At 23.0% G+C, this 23850-nt stretch overlaps 6 protein-coding genes, 2 long non-coding RNA genes and 1 pseudogene across 8 annotated transcripts; 2 read left to right on the top strand and 7 right to left on the bottom strand.

The window, feature by feature from the left end:
- Positions 1 to 1982: 1982 nt before the first annotated feature.
- On the bottom strand, positions 1983 to 3995 carry LOC105429291 (odorant receptor 46a-like; annotated as a pseudogene).
- Positions 3996 to 4682: 687 nt separating this feature from the next.
- LOC105429287 (4-vinylanisole receptor-like) lies at positions 4683 to 6703 on the bottom strand. The gene is made up of 5 exons (XM_089077144.1): positions 6345 to 6703; positions 5754 to 6092; positions 5310 to 5514; positions 4955 to 5110; positions 4683 to 4730 (listed from the first exon to the last, which is right to left on the bottom strand). The coding sequence occupies exons 1-5, from the start codon at positions 6701 to 6703 to the stop codon at positions 4683 to 4685; spliced, it is 1107 nt and encodes a 368-aa protein (XP_088933270.1).
- On the top strand, positions 5678 to 9696 carry LOC148936652 (uncharacterized). Its single transcript, XR_016139329.1, has 3 exons — positions 5678 to 5939; positions 7598 to 7686; positions 9557 to 9696. It is a non-coding gene; the product is annotated as an uncharacterized LOC148936652 (long non-coding RNA).
- Positions 7574 to 9942, bottom strand: LOC148936653 (4-vinylanisole receptor-like). The gene is made up of 5 exons (XM_089077145.1): positions 9517 to 9942; positions 8900 to 9232; positions 8555 to 8756; positions 8108 to 8263; positions 7574 to 7713 (listed from the first exon to the last, which is right to left on the bottom strand). The coding sequence occupies exons 1-5, from the start codon at positions 9876 to 9878 to the stop codon at positions 7660 to 7662; spliced, it is 1107 nt and encodes a 368-aa protein (XP_088933271.1). The 5' UTR covers positions 9879 to 9942; the 3' UTR covers positions 7574 to 7659.
- A 1164-nt stretch (positions 9943 to 11106) lies between these two features.
- LOC105429288 (odorant receptor 46a-like) lies at positions 11107 to 14050 on the bottom strand. The gene is made up of 5 exons (XM_011642157.3): positions 13017 to 14050; positions 12251 to 12586; positions 11909 to 12113; positions 11614 to 11769; positions 11107 to 11346 (listed from the first exon to the last, which is right to left on the bottom strand). The coding sequence occupies exons 1-5, from the start codon at positions 13376 to 13378 to the stop codon at positions 11299 to 11301; spliced, it is 1107 nt and encodes a 368-aa protein (XP_011640459.1). The 5' UTR covers positions 13379 to 14050; the 3' UTR covers positions 11107 to 11298.
- LOC148936654 (uncharacterized) lies at positions 12374 to 19166 on the top strand. The gene is made up of 3 exons (XR_016139328.1): positions 12374 to 12514; positions 13067 to 13211; positions 19038 to 19166. It is a non-coding gene; the product is annotated as an uncharacterized LOC148936654 (long non-coding RNA).
- LOC148936655 (4-vinylanisole receptor-like) lies at positions 14322 to 16643 on the bottom strand. The gene is made up of 5 exons (XM_089077143.1): positions 16178 to 16643; positions 15642 to 15974; positions 15086 to 15290; positions 14774 to 14929; positions 14322 to 14447 (listed from the first exon to the last, which is right to left on the bottom strand). The coding sequence occupies exons 1-5, from the start codon at positions 16537 to 16539 to the stop codon at positions 14394 to 14396; spliced, it is 1110 nt and encodes a 369-aa protein (XP_088933269.1). The 5' UTR covers positions 16540 to 16643; the 3' UTR covers positions 14322 to 14393.
- On the bottom strand, positions 17806 to 20242 carry LOC105429283 (4-vinylanisole receptor-like). The gene is made up of 5 exons (XM_089077146.1): positions 19827 to 20242; positions 19015 to 19350; positions 18397 to 18592; positions 18147 to 18302; positions 17806 to 17853 (listed from the first exon to the last, which is right to left on the bottom strand). Exons 1-5 carry the CDS (start codon positions 20186 to 20188, stop codon positions 17806 to 17808), a joined length of 1098 nt encoding a protein of 365 aa, XP_088933272.1. The 5' UTR covers positions 20189 to 20242.
- Positions 20243 to 21436: 1194 nt separating this feature from the next.
- LOC148936656 (odorant receptor 4-like) lies at positions 21437 to 23704 on the bottom strand. Its single transcript, XM_089077141.1, has 5 exons — positions 23343 to 23704; positions 22545 to 22880; positions 22114 to 22309; positions 21650 to 21805; positions 21437 to 21505 (listed from the first exon to the last, which is right to left on the bottom strand). Exons 1-5 carry the CDS (start codon positions 23702 to 23704, stop codon positions 21437 to 21439), a joined length of 1119 nt encoding a protein of 372 aa, XP_088933267.1.
- Between the last annotated feature and the right edge of the window lie 146 nt (positions 23705 to 23850).

Raw genomic sequence — 23850 nt, forward strand, 5'->3', positions numbered from 1 at the left:
ATTCATTAACTTTGGAGAATAACATTTAACACATATTATTTACTTGAATAAAAAATATCAATCAATTTCTTATAAATCTTGTATGCTATTTTACAACTACTTTACAAAACTCCAACCAATCTTACAGTATCTATAAACATGCAATAATACTTTCTGCATTCATTGTTCACTTAACTTTTTTTCTCATAGAAAGACTTGAAAGACTTTAGAGAACTACATATTATTATAATAATTAGATATATACCAAACTTAGTAGTATATCCCAGTCCGTAATAATACTATTATAAAATAGTACATATGCGTAGCTGTACTTTTTTTTACAATTTTCACATGCCGACTTATAAATGTGATGTTATATACTGAAATGTAAAGAAAAATGTAGGAAAAACCTGTAGACAACTAAGTTTTGATAGAGTACGAATTATGGCGTATCGCCATGAAATTTTGATGCATGTGAGCTATACTTACATAGAAAATATGGAATTTGTTTCTGTCGTCAACTCCGCCTCACTCTCTGTCATCGTTAGTTCTGCCGCTTATTGATTTATTCATAATTCTGACATGATACAAGCGGTTCAAAGAACTCATTAAATATTTACATATAGGTAAAACGAATGTATACGTTATAATACAATACATTCAGTCGCTGAATGAATCAGAAAAATATCATATTGTGCAAAAATGCATTTTGTTTCTTATTTTTAGAGAACGTTCAGATATATATATATATATATGTATATCCAAAGCATGAAAAAAATGTGTCAAAATTTCTAAATATATCGAAAATTAAATATCTTTGAAAAAAATATTTTAAATAAAAAAATAAGATTTCTTTGCTAATTATTACATTGTTAAAATATCTATAGAAGATTCTAATGTATAATTATAAATTATAAAAAACAAAAATTATTATTTAATGAACAACAAAGAATATGTATTAATCAATTATATATTTATTTATTAATACTATATAATAAATAGATAATTAAAATAATTTCTATTAACTATAATTAGTTTATTGGAAAATATTATAGCACCTTAGCTTCTATATTTTTATTTGATTTATGTTGCTTGCATTTGTTATATCTGTAATATTTGTATTGTAAGCTGAATATGATGTTTTAAATACCTGTAACAAAAATATGAACGTTTCACAAAATTTATTTTAAAATTATTCTTTTGTAATATAGTATATATAATATTGTCATAAATAATGGAATATATATATATATATATATGATATATATATATATATATATATATATATGATATATATATATATATATATATATATCATATTACAAAAGAATTATATTACATAATTACTAATATGGAATAATATGGAATATATATATATATATATATATCATATTACAAAAGAATTATATTACATAATTACTGGTATATATATATATATATATATATATATATATATATATACCATATTACAAAAGAATTATATTACATAATTATTACAATCTCTATAATGTATATAAAAGTACATATAAGTATATAGAAAAGTATATAGAAATTAATTTTTATATTAATAGAAAAATATGTAATTTTTATAACAATATAATTATAAAAATAGTTATAATTATAAAGATAGCAAATTTTTTATATGAATATTATTAATTTTTTCATATCAAAAATTATAAAAATTGACATTTATTATTATTTTTATTATTTTTGATAAAATAATATTAATTAATAATTAATTGTTTAATAATAATAAATCGGTTGTACTAACGCTTGCAAAGGAATTAAGATTTATCGTGAGAATATACGCGCTAGAAAACTCAATAGGTATTAATGAACGATTCATAATAATTAATAAACTTTGTTTTATATTTTGCTTCAATGTGAACTATCCCATTCTAAAAATGTTAGCGGCAAGTTGTACGCTCTGTATTTAAAAAATATAGCAAATATATTAATTAACGTATTACACAAAGTTTTTATAAAAAGAAATTGCAATATATATATATATATATATATATATATATATATATATATATATATATGTCTTTTTTCAGTCATAAGTTTGTTACTAGATTTATTTGTAGATTAAGAATTTTATAAGTAACATTGCGTAAGTAATAAATTATAATACTGTATATGTGCACGAACTTTCAAAAATATACATACAATTCACACCTTTAGCTTTACTTCGTTTCCATACCAACAATAGATAAGAATTTGTATCAACATGGAGTATATATATAATATCAATGGGAAACACTGTGCATTTAACGTTATTTTTGTCAATTGATATAAGTTGGAGCATACCACTAGCGTGTTTATTATAAATTGAATAGCGATGATTATTTTGAATTTCTCATTTACCATACATGCAAATCTACAAAATAAAAATATAAAAATATATTTATTTGAAAACGCATTAATTTTTACTTGAAAAATATTTTTATAATTTTATATGTTTATTTTAAAAATATAAAAGCAATTAATTTTTTATTATCATTTAATATATAAAGTAAAATTATCTAAAGAAGCTACACAATTATTTATTAACAATAATATCTTTCAGTTATTTATAATTTTCAAAATTTTTAATTATAAATTTTAATTTTTAAACAGAGACTAACTTAAATATACAATCGTGTTGTTGTATATACTCGCGCAGATGGTTTTGACTGTGAGAGATCTTTTTTAATCGATATTCCAGTATCTCGATCTGACAGCATACGTGCAATAATAAACCGCAAATCAAACTATCACACGCTACATTCACCATAGACCCCATGGTCGAGCTTATTAATTGACGAACGTATATAACACAGAATATTACCTCGGATGTGTAGTTATATGGCGTCCACTCTTTATAAGTTAAATTATTTTTCCGAAAAATCCGTGAATAATGATATCAATGCAATACATGTACATGTTGTCTCAACCAGAATTGTATACAATAATGTGTTGGTACTAAACATAAAACAACTAAATGGTTTATTATAAGAACATATTTCTTTGCGCCATTATGTTCTGCATAATTTAATTAATCTTAAAAAACTAAGATATTTTTATTTCTAATTTTTAATACTTACTGTATTGTTCTATCAAATTTGTGACGGATTTCTACTTCGTCACTCTCCATTGGGATAAATGGTTTTTTAGTAAGAATATTAGTTAATATTTCTACATTCTTGCGATTTACTAAAAGACCGATCATTTTACAAGACATGGCGAGCATAATATAAAAAGCATCTGTAAAATCGTCGATATTATCGACATTCAGAAGAACATCCATAAGTTGAGGCAGCATAAAAGTAAACAGCAGCAATATTATGAAAGTTGTATATGCGTTATAGATGATTTACACAATGATGTCCAAGAATTTGGTGGCCAACATCCCACAACAGTAAGAATTTTTAATGTAAATTCAAGAACCTGCATTTTTCTACCTTTAATTTCACTTTCAACTGTTAAGTCAGATGACTGTTAAGTAAAATGTTAATGTTAATTAAACTTTTAGAATTATTAAAATTAATATAAATTAAATAATTAAATTATATTAATATTTATGTTTTCTTTTTTACTTAATGATATTATTAAATGCAAATGTTAATAAATTAATTATTGTTATCACAAAATATTAACTGTCATGATTATTCCAATATATATTTAGCACTCTTTTCCAACGTAAATATTTATTAATACAATAAAATAAAATAGATAAGATATTTCATATATGAATACTTAATTTTAATAATATTAAGTCACAATTCACGCGTGACCAATAGTTAAAAAAAAATTTCGATAATTTCTTCAAATATAAAATTCAAAATTCTTCATTTCTATCAACAATACTGTGAATCAACTTCGCGATGCTTCATGTGACAAACCTCAGAATGTCTATAGCTGTACGATATGACTTTCCGATAGCAGTATTGCTCTTCTAGTTTCTCCTCCGCATTCGACAACTATAAGTATCGTAATACTAAACTCGCAATATTATTCCCCACATTCTTACTCATGCAATTGCTTTCAAATGTAAATTTTTATGCGACAACCATGTAATATAATAATACATTCAAATGCAAAAAAATGTAAGAAACCAGTAAGAAAATCGTTGCAGCTTATGTGTAGTATAATATAGTATAATATACTATTTATAGTATAATATACTATAAATTGTGTTTTAAAATTATAATATAAATAACCTAGTAATTTACTTGCTTAATATACTGATAAATACTGATGTTGTTAATTATAATTTTATCATCTCAAGAGTAAATCGTTAATTCTGTAATTATAGTTGATTCTACTTTTCCTATCGATTTAATACTGTCATAAAAATCTTTGACAAATTATAAAATATAGTAAAAACTTTTTATAGGTGCATACATATATGTACATATATGTACATTATAAAAATGTTGTTTTATATGCTATTAAGGAATATTTGTTATTATATATATTGAGATACTTATTTTTAAAAACTTTAAATACTATTCTCCAATATAATAGATAAAAATTTATTAAATATATATATATATATATATATATATAATTATAATAGAATGTATTATAAATAATTGCTATTGTCCATGGACGCAATACTAACTGCGATGCAAAGTTCTATTAAAATCTGTTAATAATGAGAATATATATATTAAAAGATATAATAATTTTAATTTTTTTATATCTTTTACTTACGATTGCTACACTTGTTTTAATATATTATAAGCTGAATATGATGTCTTAAGTATCTGCAACAAGTATATGAAACTTAATAATTCATCTTATAACTTTTAAATTTGTTTAATATGCTTGCATAACTATTATCATAATATTGTTCAAAATTACTGATATTTTTAAAATAATTGTTTATAAATTATTTAATTGTTTATTTTCCGATGATAAATAACATATTCTACTTAAAAGTAAAAATTTGTCATTAATAATAACATAATGAATTAAGTTTTTTACTAACCCCAACAAAAGAATCGAGATTCATAGAAAGTATGTAAGCACTAGTAAATTCTATCGGTACTGCTGCACGATTCATTATTATTAATAAGCTTTCTTTAACATGTCTGTCCAATGTTATCCAATCCATCGAGAATATGTTTTGAAGCAGCTGAGTGCTCTATATTTAAAAAAACAAAGAAGTACCATTAACCTTTCAGATTTATGTATTTTAATTATAAAATATTATATTATCACGTAAATATTATATTATCACGTAAATATAAATTTTAGTACAAAATTATAAATATAATAAAATTATTATTATAAATATTTGCTTTTTTTAAAATAAAAATATGCAGAATAAATTGATTAAGCACCTTTAATTTTACTTCGTTTCCGTACCAGCAATAAATAAAAATTTGTGTCAACATACAGGACATATACAATAGTAAAGGAAGATAGTTTGCATTTAAAGTTTCTGATTTAGTCATTTGATACAAATTCGAGCATACTACCAATGTACTCACTACAAATTGCATAGCAATAGTCATTCTGAATTTCTTGTTCAATTTGATGGCATATCTATAAAATACATATTAAATGAAGATGCTAACCGTTTTATTTTCGGAAATTTTTTAAAAAATATTTAATGTAAAATATAAAAAAATACAATATAAAGAAAATCTATTGAAACGTTTTAAATTAAGCCAAAGTATACAAAATATATACATAAAAAATGCTTTTTTATTAATACATATTTTGTTATTTTTAGCTTCTCGATAAAATGCAAGATATTTACAAAATCAGATAAAACAACTAACTCAAATATATTGTCGTGGTGACGTACACAATCGCGAAGAATATCATGATTATTTGATATCTTGCTCAATCGATATTCTAGGATCTCGATCTGACAACAAATATGCACCAGCAATCCACAGATAAGACTATCACAGGCCACATTAATGAGCGATCCAGCCGTCAGACTAATAAGTTGATGAGCATAGGTAAGACAAAATACAATGGTGGATGAATAATAGTCGTATGGTAGCCATGCTCTGTATGTCAGGTTCCCTTTTCTGAACATCGTGAATAAGGACGTTATGGTGATGCATAGGCACGTTGTTTCCACCAAAATCGTATAGCAAAGTGTGTTGATACTGCAAAATGACTGTGGAAATAGTTATGTTCACTTGTATAATAGAGTTTCTGATGTTTAACAATACATTATTAAAACATATGTATTTCTAATAATTAGGTATATTAATAATTAGGTACCGTAATAGTAGGCTACGTAATATTAGATGCTTATTTTTAATATAAAAAATACAAAATATTTTTTAAAAATATTTTAAACATATAATTAATTTATTTTCCAAAATAATCTTTATTATTACGTTGTAAAAACTTACTATATGAGTCTATCAAATTTATATCGAATTTTCATTTCATCCATCTCCAATGGTCTATATGGTTTCTCGATGAGTACATTAGTTAATGTATTAATGTTATCTCGATTTACTAACAAACTGAGCATTTTAGAACAAGAAACAACCGACGCCAACGTGGCGTAAAAATTTTCGGCAAAATCTTCTGCATTATTTACATTCCAAATGATATCCAAAAATTGCGATACCAAGAAAGTATATAATAATATAATCATAAAAACCGTATAGGTGTCATAAACTATACGCATACATGACGAGCATGACTGCGGCCGCCAACATCCAGTAATTGTTAAAATCTTGAAAGTTAATTGCAAGACGCGCATTTTTTATTTCGCACAATCTTTTTTTTATCTTTATTTCTCTTTATATTTATAGTTCATAAGTAACTAAAATTTTCTCCACAATTTTATATAATATTTACACAATTAATCATACAAAATAAATAAAATTTTTTGTGATATATTAGATAAAATTTCACATAAAACTTTACTTATTGAAATATTTCTAAAGATGACATCTATAAAATAAATCAAGAAAAGACAAGTAAGACGGTTGTCAAACGACTGACAATAATGAAAAGTTTATGCAGCGTTTCACCATTTTTTTTCTTCTAAGATTTCGCTATCCATACTATTATGTTATTATCATAATGTCGGGTTTGAATCATTGATCCTATAAATACAGTTTCATTGATATGATATTATAGGTCTCTGAGAAACTTTATACGTTGACTAATATTTTAAAAATAACACTGTTTTCAGATACAAATACGATATCAAGAAAAGAAAAATATGAATATTATCAACTACATTACATTCATAAATTTTGATATAAAAATAATTCAACTATATTACTTACTTTTATCTTAGAAACACTTTCTTTATTATTACCATTCTGTATATTATTAGATAGTTGCAGTATTCTTTCTTCATATTGATTTTAGACATTGCAATTTCTAACTCCCGTTGTAGGTATAAAATATTTTATAAATATTTATAATTTTATAAATATTTATAGAATAATCAAGAAAGTACAATATAAGATATAAATATACGAAATATATGTTAATAAATGTAAAATAATAAGAAAATATGCTGTTAAATAATTAAATATTTAAATATTTAATTTTTATTTATTTTTTATAATAAATGTGAACATTAATTATTAATTGCAAATATATATATATATATATATTTTTTTTTTCTGTTTTTTCTTAGGCTTGGTTTCGTGATATAACACACATTAATACCATTTAAAAGGCCAATGGCTTTTTACACAATCACTCCCGCATTTGCTGAAGCAAATTGTAAGTAGAATATGACGTCTTAAGTATCTAGAAATATAAAAATAATTTTATAATTGTTTTTAAATATTAATATAATAATTTACAGCTTATCGTTTTTTGTCAATAAAAATTAGATTTCAGTAAATACGTATCAACTTATTTATATTATTTAAAATATTTTAATAAACAGTATTTATAATTTATTAATTAATTAATATTAAATAAAATTTCTTTAAATTTTATTAAAAATATTTTAACAGTATAATTAATTGTAACATTTTATAAATCATTATTTAAATTTAAGAATATTTGAAAATAAAATTTATCAACGAAAAGAGTTTAAAATATGAAATATAATAATATATATATATATAATATATTAATAATATATAACACTCATATTAATAATATATAACACTCATAAACTACTATTTATACTAACACTCATAAACGAATTAAGATTCATGGGAATAATATAAACACAGTTTATTTGAATAGGCACAATTGCTCGCCTCATTATTATTATTAGAGACTTCTTTTTATTTTCATCCAATGTCAGCCATTCCATTTTAAAAATATTATCGATCATTTCAGTACTCTATAAAATATACAAAATATATTTATAAACAACATTTATAGACAACATTTATATAAGAAACGAAAATTAAATAGATGTGACACACATACACACACACACACACACGCGCGCGCGCGCGCGCACACACACACGCACGCACGCACGCACACATATAATTTAAAAGTATAGATACCTACTTATATTATAATTATTGTATTTTTTAATCACGGAAATGTTTGAATAATTATATTTTATATTTGCAATTTCAAAACATATTATATTTATGTTAATGATTATGGTGAATTATTTTACCTTTATCTTTACTTCATTTCCATACCAGCAGTAGAAAAATATTTGCGTTAACATGCATAACATATATAATGTCATTTCAACAAATTTGGCTTTTCCAGTTACTTTATTTAATTGATAAAGACAAAAACATACCACCAATGTACTCATTATAAATTGAATAGCAATAGTCAGTCTAAATTTTGTATTTATAATAAAAACAAGCCTAAAATAAAACAATTTTGTTTTTATAACATTATATTTTAATAAAATAAATTTATAAACAATGTTATGTTACAACAACATATACTATAAATATTTAAAAAATGTTATATTGCAAATTTTGCAAAATCTATTATGAGACTCAACCTGAAGATATAATAATGTTGATGTACGCAATCACGAAGATTGTCTCTATAAGATATAATCTTTCTCAGACGATAAATCAAAATCTCAATTTGACAACAAATATGCACTAATAATCCACAAATAAGAGTATCGCAACCAATATTTAAGAATCCTGCGACAAATAAACTTATCAATTGATGAGTGTAAGTCAGACAGAATAATACTGTCGACGAATAATCGAATGGTAGCCATGCTCTATATGTTAATTTTCTATTTCTGAAGTTAGATAAAGATGTCAATACAATACTTGAAATTGTTATTAATGTCAAATATATAAAACGCCGAGTATTAATTCTGAAAAATAAATTGTTAAATAAATAATCTTGAAAGATTACATATGAGTTTTTTATTTATATCTTGAGTTCTACTAATTTAAAAAAGAAATTTATTTCAGTTCTTTAATGTATTTCCTATAATGTTTTCCTATAATAAATTACATTAAAAATATTAAATTTAAATGAATTATAAAAAAAAATTATATGAATTATAATAAATTTGAAGATTAAAAATAATATTTAAGAAATTTAAAAAATTTTTAATAGTATTAATAAAACAATATTTTATTTGTTAATACTTACTGTATGCCTTTATCAAATTTATATAAAATTTTCATTTCAGTTGATCTAACTGGTCTACATGGTTTTTCCATTAGTATATCGATCAGTTTGATGATATTTTTGCGATTTATTAACAAAATGAACAATTTACAACAAGAAATAAGCATACCAATTAATACAAAAAAATTATCAGAAAAATCGTCAGCATTATCCACAGTCAGGATTATATCCATCAATTGCGATAGCGTAAAGGTATTTATTGAAAAAATTATTATACTTGTATATACGTGATATGCTATGCGTTTATACAGAGACGACCAAGAATCTGGCCGCCAACAACCAAATAATGTTAAAAGTTTAAAGGAAAGTTTAAGGATGTGCATTTTAAAAGATTATATTTTTTTATGTCTTTTGATCTGTGAAACACATAATACTCTTGATTATTGCAGAAACTATTGTATAACTAACAAGATTAATAATTATATTAATTATTGTATTACAATTTAATTTTATATTAATTGCATTACAATTAAATATATCAATATATTAATTTTTAATAAAATTATATTAATTATATTAATTATTTAAAAGTGAAGTTTGCAATTCGTCAATTAAGAACTTTTTCTTTTTTTATTGTTATAGGTGTCTTATATTTAGATATTTCCTTTATTTTTTATTATTTATAAATATTATTTATATCTTATATTTATAATTAAAAAGTTCTGATTATTATAAACATTATAAATGGACATTAATATATTTGCTATAAGATATATCAAAGAATACTAAGTTATTATAGCCTAAGTAAGTATAGTACGTAGCAAAATCTATAGAGTGACTGAGGAATAGTCTATAGCTTTACGGATCGAATTTCATAGATGTGGATCCATTTTTTATTCATATTTCTACCCCTTATGGTGAGTAACTTCATTATTCATTTTAGAATGTATCCCTCGAAACATATCCCCTCGTGAAATATTTTTTTCATGAATCAAAATATGCAACATATGTATATGGTAGCAAAATTATTATACCGACATAACGTAATTATATCTTTAAATGTAACAATGTTTTTTATGTGGTGTAGAGAAGATATGGAACAAGATAGTCAAATATTGAACAGTCAACTATAACCTGTCTTTATAAAATATTAATGTGAATAGTTTATATTTATATAATATTTAATTCCTAAATATTTAAATTTTTTATAAAAATTTTTGTTAATACTGTTGATAATTTTAAAATACTTACAGTATTCTAATCTCTCTTTTTTTCTATATTTATAAAATTATAATATCTTTATTCATATCAAATTTATAATATCTTTATTATAAAATTATAATATCAATATAACATAAATATATCTTTACAGATAAAAAAGATTGTCCACTGATATAATAATAGCTAATAGATAACAATAATGTAAAAGATACATCATATTTATAATATATTTTTTACATTACCGTAATAATATTATTATATTATTATGAATTAGACATAAAGACAATATAAGAAAAATATATGTAGAAAAAAAATTATAAGATAAAACTGTATAATGTATTTTTTCTTTTCCTGGATTATTATCATATAAACATAAATATAATAAATATAATATAATATTCTCTTATTTCCTTTTTATTTAACTATTAAAAACTACATAAGTACAATAAGAATATTTATAATTGTATTACAAATTACATTTATAATTATATTACATTTTTGTTTATATTATTAAAATTATTTAAATACAAACAATAATGTAAGAATAAATTGTTATTATTGTTTATATTATACCACTTTCTGTTATATTTGTTGCAAGATATTATAAGCTGAATATGATGTTTTAAGCAACTGCAAGAAATAAATAAAATATTAAAAGATTTAAAGTTGAAAATTTTATAAAAAAGAATGTATAAAGAATGTATAAAGACTAAATAATTTCAATATTTTAACATAAGTTTGAATATAATATTTATTTTTATTAAAAACACTTTTATACTTTTATAATATGTTCTAAAAAAATTTATACTGCTTTATTTAAATTTATACAACTTATCAAATTCTGTCAGTCTGTTCAATTAATTGTGCGATAATAGTAAGTATTTTATATATACTAACACCTACGAAAGAATCAAGATTCATTGAAACAATATAGGCGCTGGTGAATTCAATGGGCATTATACTACGTTTCATAATCAATAATAAAGCTTTTTTTATATTTTGATCCATCATGTACCATTTCATTTTAAAAATATTATCGATGAGTTGTCGACTCTATATTTGTGATAGAATGATATTAAAATATGCAAGTTATACCAATTATACCAATTATACAAATATAATTAATTGCCATAATTTAACTAATAATTACTATAATTTGTTTGTTTATATGGCTACTTCAAAAATCACATACCTTTGTTTTCACCTCATTTCCATACCAGCAATAAAAAAAGATTTGAGTCAGCATGCTACACATATATAATATCAGCTGAACATATTTCGCGTTTGATGTAGTTGATCTGGTGAATTGATATAGATTGAAGCACATCACCAATGTGCTCACCATAAATTGAACAGCAATGGTAAATCTGAATTTTGCATTAACCATAATGGCAAAGCTGTAATTAAACATAATTAATTATTTTGATATCTACAAATAGCAGTTGCATTCATATCTTTTTGTTGACATAACAATATTAAAAAAATCTTTGCATCTTTGCATCTTATTTTAATTATATTATACATTAATACAAACTCAAAAATACGATTGTGTTGCAGGACGCATTCATAAAGAATATCAGGTTCATGCGCTATTCTTCTCAGACGAGATTCCAATATTTTGATCTGACAACAAATATGTACTAAAAATCCAATAATCAAGCCGTCGCAAGCAATATGAAGAACAGATCCGACTATTAAACTTATTAATTGGTGAGCGTATGTAATATAAAATAAGACTGGTGATGAATAATCGTATGGTAACCAGGCTCTGAATGTCAATGTTCGTGATCTAAAGTCCGTGAGTAACGATGTTAACGTAATGCATATACCAGTCGTCTCAACCAGAATGGCATAGTGTATCGTATTTGTTCTGTAAAATAACTATAGACATTGTCGCGTTTTATTTGTAATTTAATTAATGTTTTGTTTAAAATTAATTAGCTATTTTTCTTATATAATTTCTTCTTATATAATATAATATATAATATAATATATAATATAATATATAATATAATATATATAATATAATATATATATAAGAAATATATATATATAATTTTAATAGTAAATTTAATATTCTATTTCAGTTTATTATAAAATATATATAATAATAAATATGAAAGATATGAATAACATTAATAAAAAAATTAAAATTTCAAATTTTTATATTAATATATATTAATTTATTTTATATAATTATATATTAATATCTTGCCTGTATGCTTCAATAGAATTAAACAATTTAAAATAATTATTATTGTATAATTTTTTAATACACTTACTATTTTTATAATACTTACTGCACACTTTCATCAAATTTGTGATAAATTTGCATTTCTTCCGGTTCCAGTGGTTTGCATGGCTTCTCCATAAGAATATTGGTTAATGTTGCAATATTTTTACGATTCAGCAACATACTAAGCATTTTACAACAAGAAACAATCATTGCAAGCAACATGTAGAAATTATCAGTAAAATCATCTGGATTATCGACGGTAAGAATAATATCCAGTAATTGTGATAAGGTAAATGTATTTATTAATACAAACACGAAGAATGTATGTATATGGTAAATTATACGTTTAAATGATGATGTCCAAGAATCCGGTCGCCAACAGCCGCAAATAGTTAGAAATTTAAAAGTAGAATTTAATACTTGCATTTTAATATTATATTTTTTGATATTTTATTTACATACAACCGTGAAAATTAACGAAAAAAATTTATATATACTTTTTAACTGTATGTATATTTTTCTATATTTTTTCGTTAGTTATGTAACATTTTAAATATATTGTTTAAATAAATAGCATGTTTATCAGAGATTTTTCATGAAAAATTGTTTACTAACAATTTTATCAAAAATTTTATCTTGAAATTTTGAGCAATGTTACGATAAAATTGCTTGTACGAGTAATAATAATATCTTTTGAATAAACTGTTTAAAAGAACGAATGTCTATAGATTTACATATTTCTAGCAAAGATATGCTTTATCTTGTCCCTCCTTATACGATTTTTAATATTTAATTTGTAACGTCCTCCATGTGCAGCATAGATGTTAAACACAAACTTTGTCTGTAGTATATTAAATATTTTACTAATACTTTTGAAATAAATTATATGTTAAGAAACGTTACGAAAGGGAAAAAATAATGTCGCATAAACCTTACATAACCGAACGCTACATAAAATATTGACATTGGTAACTCCCAGGCTTCTACCAAGAAATATTTAATATTCTAAGAAATACTACCTACTTGAAAATATTTAAATAAAAATGTCAATTTATTATATCCATTTCCAACATAGGCAACATTTTCTCTTCCTATTTGTTTCCTATTAATTCTCTTATATTGATCCCTGTCACTACAATTTCTAATTTTACACTCATGTATGTAACTTCTACAAATATAATTATAATCATGTTACACACATTAATATATGTAAATAAAATCTGTTTAAACATTAAAACGTAAGTCTATAAATTTGTCTTAAAATTATCATATAATCAATCAATATTTTAGTCAACTTCTTTTTTTCTTCTGATATCAATTCTACAAGAGTTGATTATTAAATAAAATTGTTCATATATACCTTATGATTTTCATATGCACAGATTTGTGATATAAATTTACATTACGTAATATATCATTAATATTTTTATTCTACTATGTATTATTCTTGCGTTTGTTTAAGTATATTATAAGCTGAATATGATGTCTTGAGCAACTACAACAGAAACAATTACTAAATTATTATATTATTACGATATTAGCTAATGTTGTTTAAAACAAATTATTATGTAGAAATTTGTTTATTAATTTCTTTCCCATACTCTAAAGATATAACTAATACATCATTAATCATAATAAATTCCTTTCTAATAAACATACTAAATATTTAAATCAATATTAATATTAGCAATTTTTTATTAATATATTTATTAAATTTTTTTCATAAAGAAAGCTTAATTAAACATATTAACATATTGATATTTGATATTAGAAGATTATTTATGAGCTCTGCTTAAACATATAATAGATATCGATACTGACACCCACAAATGAATCCAAGTTCATAGAAATAACACAAGCACTCGTAAATTCGATTGGTATTGTAGCCCGCTTTACAATCATTAATAAAGTTTTCTGAGCATTTCCATCTAAATTAAACCATTCCATTTCGAACACATTATTCACCAACTGCCGACTCTACATGTAACAATTCAGTATTTTATTTATTTCAATTAGTCTTTATTTTAATTATTTATTTCTATTTAACTTTATTAATTGTTTATTTTATTTATATGATTTATGTTAATTATAAATATTTAAATAAAAATATATCTATTTTAAAATCACACATACTCTCAATTTAACTTCATTCCCGTACCAGCAGTAAAAAAAGATTTGTGATAACATGGAACACGTATACAATATTAATTGCATATATTTTGTTTTTAACGCTGTTGACTTGGTAAATTGATACAGATTAAAGCACATCACCAATGTACTGACAACAAACTGGAGAAATATAGTTAGTTTGAACTTCTCATTTACTACATTAGCAAATCTAAAATTAATAAAATATAATATTTTAATATCTAATTCGAAAATAAAGGAAAAGGAAACAATATAGTATAAAGATATATAAATAGTTAGACAGTTAAAAGAATCGCGTATGAATTACAACAAAACAATAAAAAATCTATTAGAAATATGTATTTGAAAGTTTATTTAGAAAGTACGTGTAATATCTATATTTACTTCGAAAGAAAATATATATCTAATAAAAATATTATATTTTCGTAAATATAAAATTTCTTATTTTTAAATAATAGATATTTTGTGCTATAAATAAACATGTCATATACATTAATAATGGAAAATATATTTATTTCTAATGTTACTTATAATAACAAACTTGAATATATGGTTGTGTTGAAGAACACACTCGCGAAGAATGTTAGGATCACGTGCACTTTTTCTCAAACGATGTTCCAGTATTTCTATTTGACAGCAAATGTGCACCAGAAATCCGCATATGAGACTGTCGCAAGCCACATGGTGTACAGATCCAATTGTAAAACTTATCAATTGATGAGCGTATACGAGAAAAAAACATAGCGGCGAAGAATAATCGAATGGCAGCCATGCTCGGAATGTCAAATTTCCTTTCCTAAACTCTGTCAGCAACGATGTCACGGTAACGGATAAACACGTCTCAACCAAAATAAAATAATGAAGCGTATTTGATCTGTAAAATGACTAGACGTTTTCGCGTTTCACTTATTATTCGTTTAATATTTTCATCAATTTGAGCGTTGTATATTATTTGATTTGTTTACATAAAATAAAGACAAGTTTAATATAACAGCAGCAATTATTTTAATTTTATATATATATATATTGTTATATTTCCAACAAAGTAGTGACAACTGCTAATTCACGAATGCTTACTGTATGAGCTTTTCAAATTTCTGTTGAATCTTCACTTCGTCGGGTTCAACAGGTCGGAATGGTTTACTCATAAGAGTCTCGATTAAAGTTACAATATTGTTGCGATTTATTAACAAAGCGAACATCTTACAGCAAGAAACAATCATAGCGAGTAAAACATAGAAATTATCGGTAAAATCGTTGGAATTGTCCACGATCATAATAAGATCCACCAATTGTGATAGCATAAATGAATGAATTAATAACATTATGAAAATAGTGTAAACACAATAAACTAACCGTTTATATGGTGTTTTCCAGGAATGTAGTAGTCCACAACCACAAATCATCAATATTTTAAAAGTAAATGCCAGAATAAACATTTTTTTAATATATTTTCTTCGATGTTATAAATTGATGTGTTTCTCCTTTATGAAAAGAATTACAATAAATTATTCTATTTTATATTATTTTATATTATTTTATATTAATTATTATTTACTCTATATCTTTATACATACAAATACACACACAACACATATCATTTGTGTATTTAAAATTCTGACAATTTTATAAATACAGAATTATTTTTTATTTTACTTAATTAAAAATTTTAAGTATTAAAAGTTAAGTATAATATAGCAAAATTATTCATCAAATTATTGCACAAATCTATATAATAATGTGTACGTGTATAAATTGATAACTAAATTACATCTTAAACAATTTTCTTAAATTACGTTTTATTAGGTAATATTATAAAAAAGTTTATATTATAAGAAAAATTATTTTTTAAATAATTTGACAATAAAATCTTACGACAAACTGATCATCAAATGTCTGTTTATAGTCCCATGAACTTCCGGCAATAACACAATTTATTTCCAACTGTTTCTCTTTGATAATTTTTATTATTCATGTTGCAATTGCTTTCTTCACATAATACTATCTTTGTATAGTCGGCTAAACACGGCTTGAGAAGATATTGTAATATAATGATACTTTATGAGAATTATGTTTCACGATATTACATGTTAGAAATCGAGAAATAAAATATAATAACCCTCACATGGTGAATCGAATTCTGCGCACTTACTCTTCATAAAATATTAATATCGATAAGTCGTATACATCGAACAGAAAGATATTTAATTCAAGGACGTGAATTATTGATAATTTGTGATGGATGACAAATTTTCTTCCTTGTATTGATTTCTGCTACTTTCTGATTTCTATTAATCTATGCAGACACGTGTATGAGTTTAACTTATGATAAAGTAATATTTAAATCCATACGAATACATTTTGATAAGAGAAAAAGAGACAATAAAAACAATATTGCATTATCGGTATAGTAAAAAAATCTAAGATTCTATAACTATATAAGATTCTATAAAATATTTTTAAATTCTTTAATCTTCTTTAATTTTTAAATTCTTTTTAACTCTTTCTGTTTAAATGTCATAATAATATTACATGAATTATGTATCAATATCAAATAAAATTATTTAACTGTTTTAATATTTTTACTTATGCTTACGCATATAGTAATGATACAAATCCGTGTTACTGTAAGCATATTAATACAAATTTGTATTGGGAAAAAGAATAAACTATAATTCTTTTTCTACTTTATATTTCTGACGTTTTTACATTTGTTTTAGTATGTTGTAAGCCGAATACGATGTTTTAAGTATCTGGAATTAATATTGTTAATATTATTTACACTAAATTAAATATATATTAAATATATACAATATTATATTATATTAGATTAAAACTTTTAAAGGAAATATGTAAAATAACATTTAATTTTTTATTTTTAAATATATATGTTATATTTAATATTATTTTTTATATAAAAAATAATTAATTTTATTTTTAATTGAATTTAACTTGATGTCTTTTATTAAAGAAAATTAGTTCGTGCAAATTTGACATTAGAACTTACACTCTCAGTTATTAATGAACAATGAATTTTAATACTAACACTCACGAATGAATCAAGATTCATAGAGATAACATAAGCACTAGTAAGCTCGATTGGTCTTGAACTTCGTTTCATAATCATTAATAAAGATTGTTTGGTATACTTGTTTAATTCAAACCATTCCATTTCGAATATGCTATCGACTAGTTGTCGACTCTATATTTAATAATTCAGAATTTATTCATTTAATTTTTATACAACATCTAATATTACATATCAAGTAATAAAGGTATGTTTTAAAAATACCTACTTTTAATTTAACTTCATTACCATACCAGCAATAAAAAAAGATTTGCGATAACATGCAGCCCATATACATTATTAATTGCATATATTTTGTAATTGACTTCGTAAATTGATATAGATTGAAACATACTACCAATGTACTCACAATAAACTGTATAACAATAGTCATTCGAAATTTTTCATTTACTAACCAAGCAAAGCTAAAATTGAAATCAAATTTATGTAATTATTAATATATGTTAATTATATATTATAATTTTTTAAACAGTTAAATACAATATCAATATCAATATTTACAATATCAATATTTTAAGCGTCGTGAGAATTATTAAAATTATGCAAAGAATCACGTTAAAGAAAAAAATCACGTATGAAAAATAAGATGAAATCATAAATAAATTATAATTAAATATAAATATTCAAATATAATATTATTAAAATATAAATATTTCAAAAATCTTATAATAATTTATTTTTTTTTAATAACACACACACACACACACACACACACACACACACACACACACACACAGAAATATACTGTGACATATTTATACTGTGATATAATTACTAAATAAATATAAAATATTTTTATACGCGATATTAGTTGTGTAAAACTAACTTGAATATATAATTATGTTGCAGGATAGATTCATTAAGACTATTTTGATTGTTTGCAACTTTTCGCAAACGGCATTCAATTATTTCTATTTGACAACAAACATGCATTAGTAGTCCACATATCAGACCATCGCATGCCACATGAAGAACAGACCCGGCTGTCAGTCCTATCAACTGGTGAACATATACAATATAGAATAATGATGATGAGGAATAGTTGAATGGCAACCATGCTCTGAATGTCAATCTTCTTTTACTGAATTCTGTCAGCAATGATGTTACTGCTATGCACACACATGTTGTCTCAACCAGAATTGCGTAGTAAAGTGTATTTGTCCTGTAAGGTTACTACAGAGATTTTTTTGTTTTGTTTTTCATCCAATCATTATTTGGATATCTTTGAATAACTTTGCACTTTTGTAGTTGTATAGATACAAATTTGTTATAGTCAAAAGATGGCATAATATATAATAATATCACATAGTTTTAATAAATTTATATTAAATTTGTATTAATAAATTATTTACAAATTTATATTATATGTATATATAAAATTGCGTTTAAAGTTACATGAACGTATAATTTACTTAATTATAAAAATTTATATAATTAATATTATTATAAATAATTATATTAAGCCATAAAATGTAAATTATTAGACACGTTAAACAAAATTAACAAGTAAATAAACTTTATTGTTAAAATTATTTGATACTTATATTTTCAAATTAATTATTAAATGTGATATACATGTTTTTATATATATATAATTTGATTTTATAAGTCAAAAATTGTTATATAATAAATACTCACTGTATAAGCTTATCGAATTTCTGTTGAATTTCAATTTCATCAGATTGGACCGGCCTACATGGTTTTTTGACAAGAATATCGATTAGCATTGCAATATTATTCCGGTTCATCAATAGAGTGAACATCTTACAACAAGAAACGATCATTGCAAGTAGCATGTAGAAATTATCAGTAAAATCATCGGCATTGTCCACGATCAAAATTAGATCCATCAATTGTGAGAGCATAAACGTATGTATAAGTAGCATTATGAAAATAGTGTATACGTGATAAACTAACCGTTTGTACGGTGTCGTCCAGGAATTTGGTATCCAGCACCCACAAATCATTAATATTTTAAATGTAAAATCTAATATTTGCATTTTTAATTTTCTGTTTACTATTATCAAAGTTATTAATGTCTGTTCTCCAGAGAAAGTGTGTGCTCATAATTTATTTTATAGAAATTATATAATATTCAGTATTTATTTTATTTTAAACAATAAAACATGAAAAATCTCAGATATATATTCCATAATATATAATAATTTCTTTAAAATATACGTCTACAATTGATAGTTTCAACTCGATAAACGATTTTATTATCTATTATTTTAGATAATATTACAATAAAAATATTTTCTCAGAAAAATATTATAGTGCATGAACTCTTGAGAGAGACTGTCGATCATAGAACGTCTATAGTCTTACAATCTTCTCAATAATAATATACTTTACTCAACTTCCCCCTTCATACGCGACAATTTTTATTATTCATATTGCTATATCCTTCAGATAATAATATTTTCATGTATAAATTTCTCTATATATAGTTTTTTTAGTCGTTAAATACAGATTCAATATTATGTTAAAGTCTTGACATAATAATACTTCCTAAGAAATTAAATGTTAGAAAACAAAACTAAAGAATAAAGAACTGATACTTTTAAATACTTCAAATAATGCAAAACTTTATACTGTAATATTTACTATTAAATAAAAGTACAAGTAATAATAAATGTTGCTGCTTTTTATTGATTTTTCCAACAACGGTATTTAATCAAATTAATACTGTGTACTTATAAATACATTTAAGAAAACCTATATTTATTATATACTATATAGATAATATATATATATATATATATACATATATACATGCAAAATGTAAGTAAAGAAATTATTAAACAATATGTTATTGTTATTAACAATATGTTATAGTAAATTGTATTTAAAAAATATGTAATGTAAATTAAAAAAATAATAACATATAATGTAATTTAAATTGACATTCTTTTATCTAACATCTATATAATTTGAAAAGTATCATAGTCTACATTTTCGTATTAAGATTTTCATCTCAAAATGATCTCAGGAACATGTCCTTAAAAGATATTATGATGGAGAGACATCCTATACATCTTATTTGAATACTGTGAAAACAATAAAAAGTAATTAAAAGAAATATTGGTATAATAATATCTTTTACATCAGTGTAATTAAATATGAAAATTATATAATAACATTAAATTATAGAAACTTTATTTTAATCTTTGTCTTTGTATGAATTATCCTTGTAATGCAGATAATATTATCAAATAATTTTTACATAATTATCAATAATTTTTTATTTATTCTTCAATACTTGTATCTCGCATTTGCTGAAGTATGTTAAACACCGAATAAGATGTTTTGAGTAACTGAAATAAAATTATAAATTAATTATCCTTTCAATTTTAGAACTGTTTTATAATAGTTACACAATGGACTATTATAAAGACATAATAACAATGTAATATGTATATTTTAAAAATTTGTATATATTTGCATAAAATTACACTAACAGCCACAAACGAATCGAGATTCATAGGGATAATATAAGCACTCGTAAATTCAATAGGAACGCTACCACATTTTGTGAGTATTAATAAATCTTTCCTTACATCCGGTTCTAATTGGAGCCATTCTATCTCGAATATATCATTTATTACTTTCAAACTCTACAATTAAAAATTTAAAGTATTTATTTATTCATTTCATAAATAATAAAAAAATAACTTCTCACACAACTAGCACTAATATTTTTAATATATTATTTTATATATATCAAATGTAAATATTAAAAGTTGAAAAACTATATATTAATAACATAATAATTATATTGTTTTTTAAATATTTTGTTTGGATAATATTAAATAACAAAATGTTCATGTTTATTAAAATGTATAAGAAATAATGACAGATATTTTTTTATTTTCTTTAAATATAACAAAATAAAAAACAAGCAAAATAGATCCATACAGCATACCTTCAGTCTGACTTCGTGTCCGTACCAACAATATAGAAAAATTTGTGTCAACATACATGACATGTACAAACCTAATTGAATGATTTTTGCATTTGCTTTGGTTAGTTCGTATAAAACAACACACACCACCAACGTACTTACTATAAATTGTAAGGTAATAATCAACCTAAACTTTTTATTTACAAATAGGGCAAACCTGAAATTAATCAAATATGTTATATATTGTAGATCTTATTCAAATATAAATAATATCTTTTACAAAAATTATAAGAACAACATTATACCTTTAAAAATTTATATTAAACGACGATATTATTTTATAACATTCTCATAACTTATATTTTATAGACTACATGAAATGAAATTATCCTATATATAATCTTAAACAGCAAAAAAATTTTTAATTCTAATATAAATTTTATAAAATAAACCTGATCAGAAGGTTGTGTTGAATAACGCAATCGCGAAGAATTTTTGGATTCTGTATAATTCTTTTCAAACGAGAATTCAATATTTCTATTTGACAACATATATGCAACAATAGTCCGCATATTATACTATCGCAAGCAACATGTAAAAAAGCTCCAACAAACAAGGCTATTAATTGATGGAAATATGTAAAGTGAAAAAGCACTGTTGTCGAATAATCGAATGGTAACCATGCTCTAAATGTTAATTTTTCCTCGCAGTAAGCCGTGAAAAATGATTGTACCGCCAAATAGGAGCATGAAAATTCAACTAGAATTGCATAATGCAGCGTGTTTATCCTGTAAGTAACTATAAACGGTTTTACATCTTATTTATTACTACCTTCATCAATATTGCCTGTTGCACTTTTTAATAAAAAATTTTATTTCCAAAAAAATTGATAAAAACTAATAAAAAATGATTGATAAATTACAAAATTTCCCAAAATGTATTAAATTAATTTGATAGAAAACAAAATACAATTGTAAAAAGATTAAGAATATCATTTATAATAATCTTTATAAATATTATAAAAGTTATACAATAGTATTTCAACTAATATTATTTTAAAACATTATTTTAAAAATTAATATAATATAATATATATCACAAAAAGATATAAAAAAGATAATAAAGTAGTTAATTTTAAATTGATTATAGCAAATTTAATAATTAATAAGTAAAGAAAAATATAAGAAAAAGAGGATCATTTAACTTTTATATAAACAACAATTAAAAAGTTATTACGCCAAGATACTTACTCAATAATTTTATCAAATTTCTGTCGAATTTCTAATTCGTCATCTTCAACTGGTTTACATGGGTTTTTCGTAAGAATTTCCGTTAATAATACAATATTATTACGATTTATCAACAGGCTAAACATTTTAGAACAGGAAATTATCATGGCAAGCAATATATAAAAGTTATCGATAAAATCGTCTGCATTGTCCACGATTAGAATTAAATCCAAAAATTGTGATAGTGTAAACGTATTTATCAGTAGAAATATAAAAGTTGTATATGCGTAATACATTGCACGTTTATAAGGAGATGTCCAGGAATCCGGAATCCAGCAACCGCAGCTTGTTAGAATTTTAAGCGTAAGTCCTAATACACGCATTGTAATTTTAATTTTTTGTCTGTTTTCCGTATATGATAAAAAAATAAACTGTTTAGCAGATATTCGCTCCCATTTATTTCGAAATTTCAAACATTGCAGATATATATATTACATATTAGATATATATTTCGTATAACATAATTGTA

This window comes from Pogonomyrmex barbatus, unplaced genomic scaffold (assembly GCF_055798465.1).
Source record: "Pogonomyrmex barbatus isolate J1 unplaced genomic scaffold, ASM5579846v1 scaffold2, whole genome shotgun sequence".
Taxonomy (NCBI): Eukaryota; Metazoa; Arthropoda; class Insecta; order Hymenoptera; family Formicidae; genus Pogonomyrmex; species Pogonomyrmex barbatus.

Coding starts and splice junctions, on each gene's coding strand:
- LOC105429287 (XM_089077144.1), bottom strand. CDS start 6,703: ATGCGCGTCTTGCAATTAACTTTCAAGATTTTAACAATTACTGGATGT. Junction 5,515..5,753: donor CACCACGACAATATATTTGA/GTTAGTTGTTTT, acceptor TGTATTTTATAG/ATATGCCATCAAATTGAACA. Junction 5,111..5,309: donor GAAACGAAGTAAAATTAAAG/GTGCTTAATCAA, acceptor TTTTAAATATAG/AGCACTCAGCTGCTTCAAAA.
- LOC148936653 (XM_089077145.1), bottom strand. CDS start 9,878: ATGCACATCCTTAAACTTTCCTTTAAACTTTTAACATTATTTGGTTGT. Junction 8,264..8,554: donor GAAATGAAGTAAAGATAAAG/GTAAAATAATTC, acceptor TATATTTTATAG/AGTACTGAAATGATCGATAA. Junction 7,714..8,107: donor ATCTTAATTCGTTTATGAGT/GTTAGTATAAAT, acceptor TTATATTTCTAG/ATACTTAAGACGTCATATTC.
- LOC105429288 (XM_011642157.3), bottom strand. CDS start 13,378: ATGCAAGTATTAAATTCTACTTTTAAATTTCTAACTATTTGCGGCTGT. Junction 12,587..13,016: donor AAATTTGATGAAAGTGTGCA/GTAAGTATTATA, acceptor GTTATTTTACAG/AACAAATACGATACACTATG. Junction 12,114..12,250: donor CAACACAATCGTATTTTTGA/GTTTGTATTAAT, acceptor GTTTAATTACAG/CTTTGCCATTATGGTTAATG.
- LOC148936655 (XM_089077143.1), bottom strand. CDS start 16,539: ATGTTTATTCTGGCATTTACTTTTAAAATATTGATGATTTGTGGTTGT. Junction 15,975..16,177: donor AAATTTGAAAAGCTCATACA/GTAAGCATTCGT, acceptor GTCATTTTACAG/ATCAAATACGCTTCATTATT. Junction 15,291..15,641: donor CAACACAACCATATATTCAA/GTTTGTTATTAT, acceptor TATTAATTTTAG/ATTTGCTAATGTAGTAAATG.
- LOC105429283 (XM_089077146.1), bottom strand. CDS start 20,188: ATGCAAATATTAGATTTTACATTTAAAATATTAATGATTTGTGGGTGC. Junction 18,303..18,396: donor GTAATGAAGTTAAATTAAAA/GTAGGTATTTTT, acceptor TATTAAATATAG/AGTCGACAACTAGTCGATAG. Junction 17,854..18,146: donor ATCTTGATTCATTCGTGAGT/GTTAGTATTAAA, acceptor TATTAATTCCAG/ATACTTAAAACATCGTATTC.
- LOC148936656 (XM_089077141.1), bottom strand. CDS start 23,704: ATGCGTGTATTAGGACTTACGCTTAAAATTCTAACAAGCTGCGGTTGC. Junction 22,310..22,544: donor CAACACAACCTTCTGATCAG/GTTTATTTTATA, acceptor GATTAATTTCAG/GTTTGCCCTATTTGTAAATA. Junction 21,506..21,649: donor ATCTCGATTCGTTTGTGGCT/GTTAGTGTAATT, acceptor ATTTTATTTCAG/TTACTCAAAACATCTTATTC.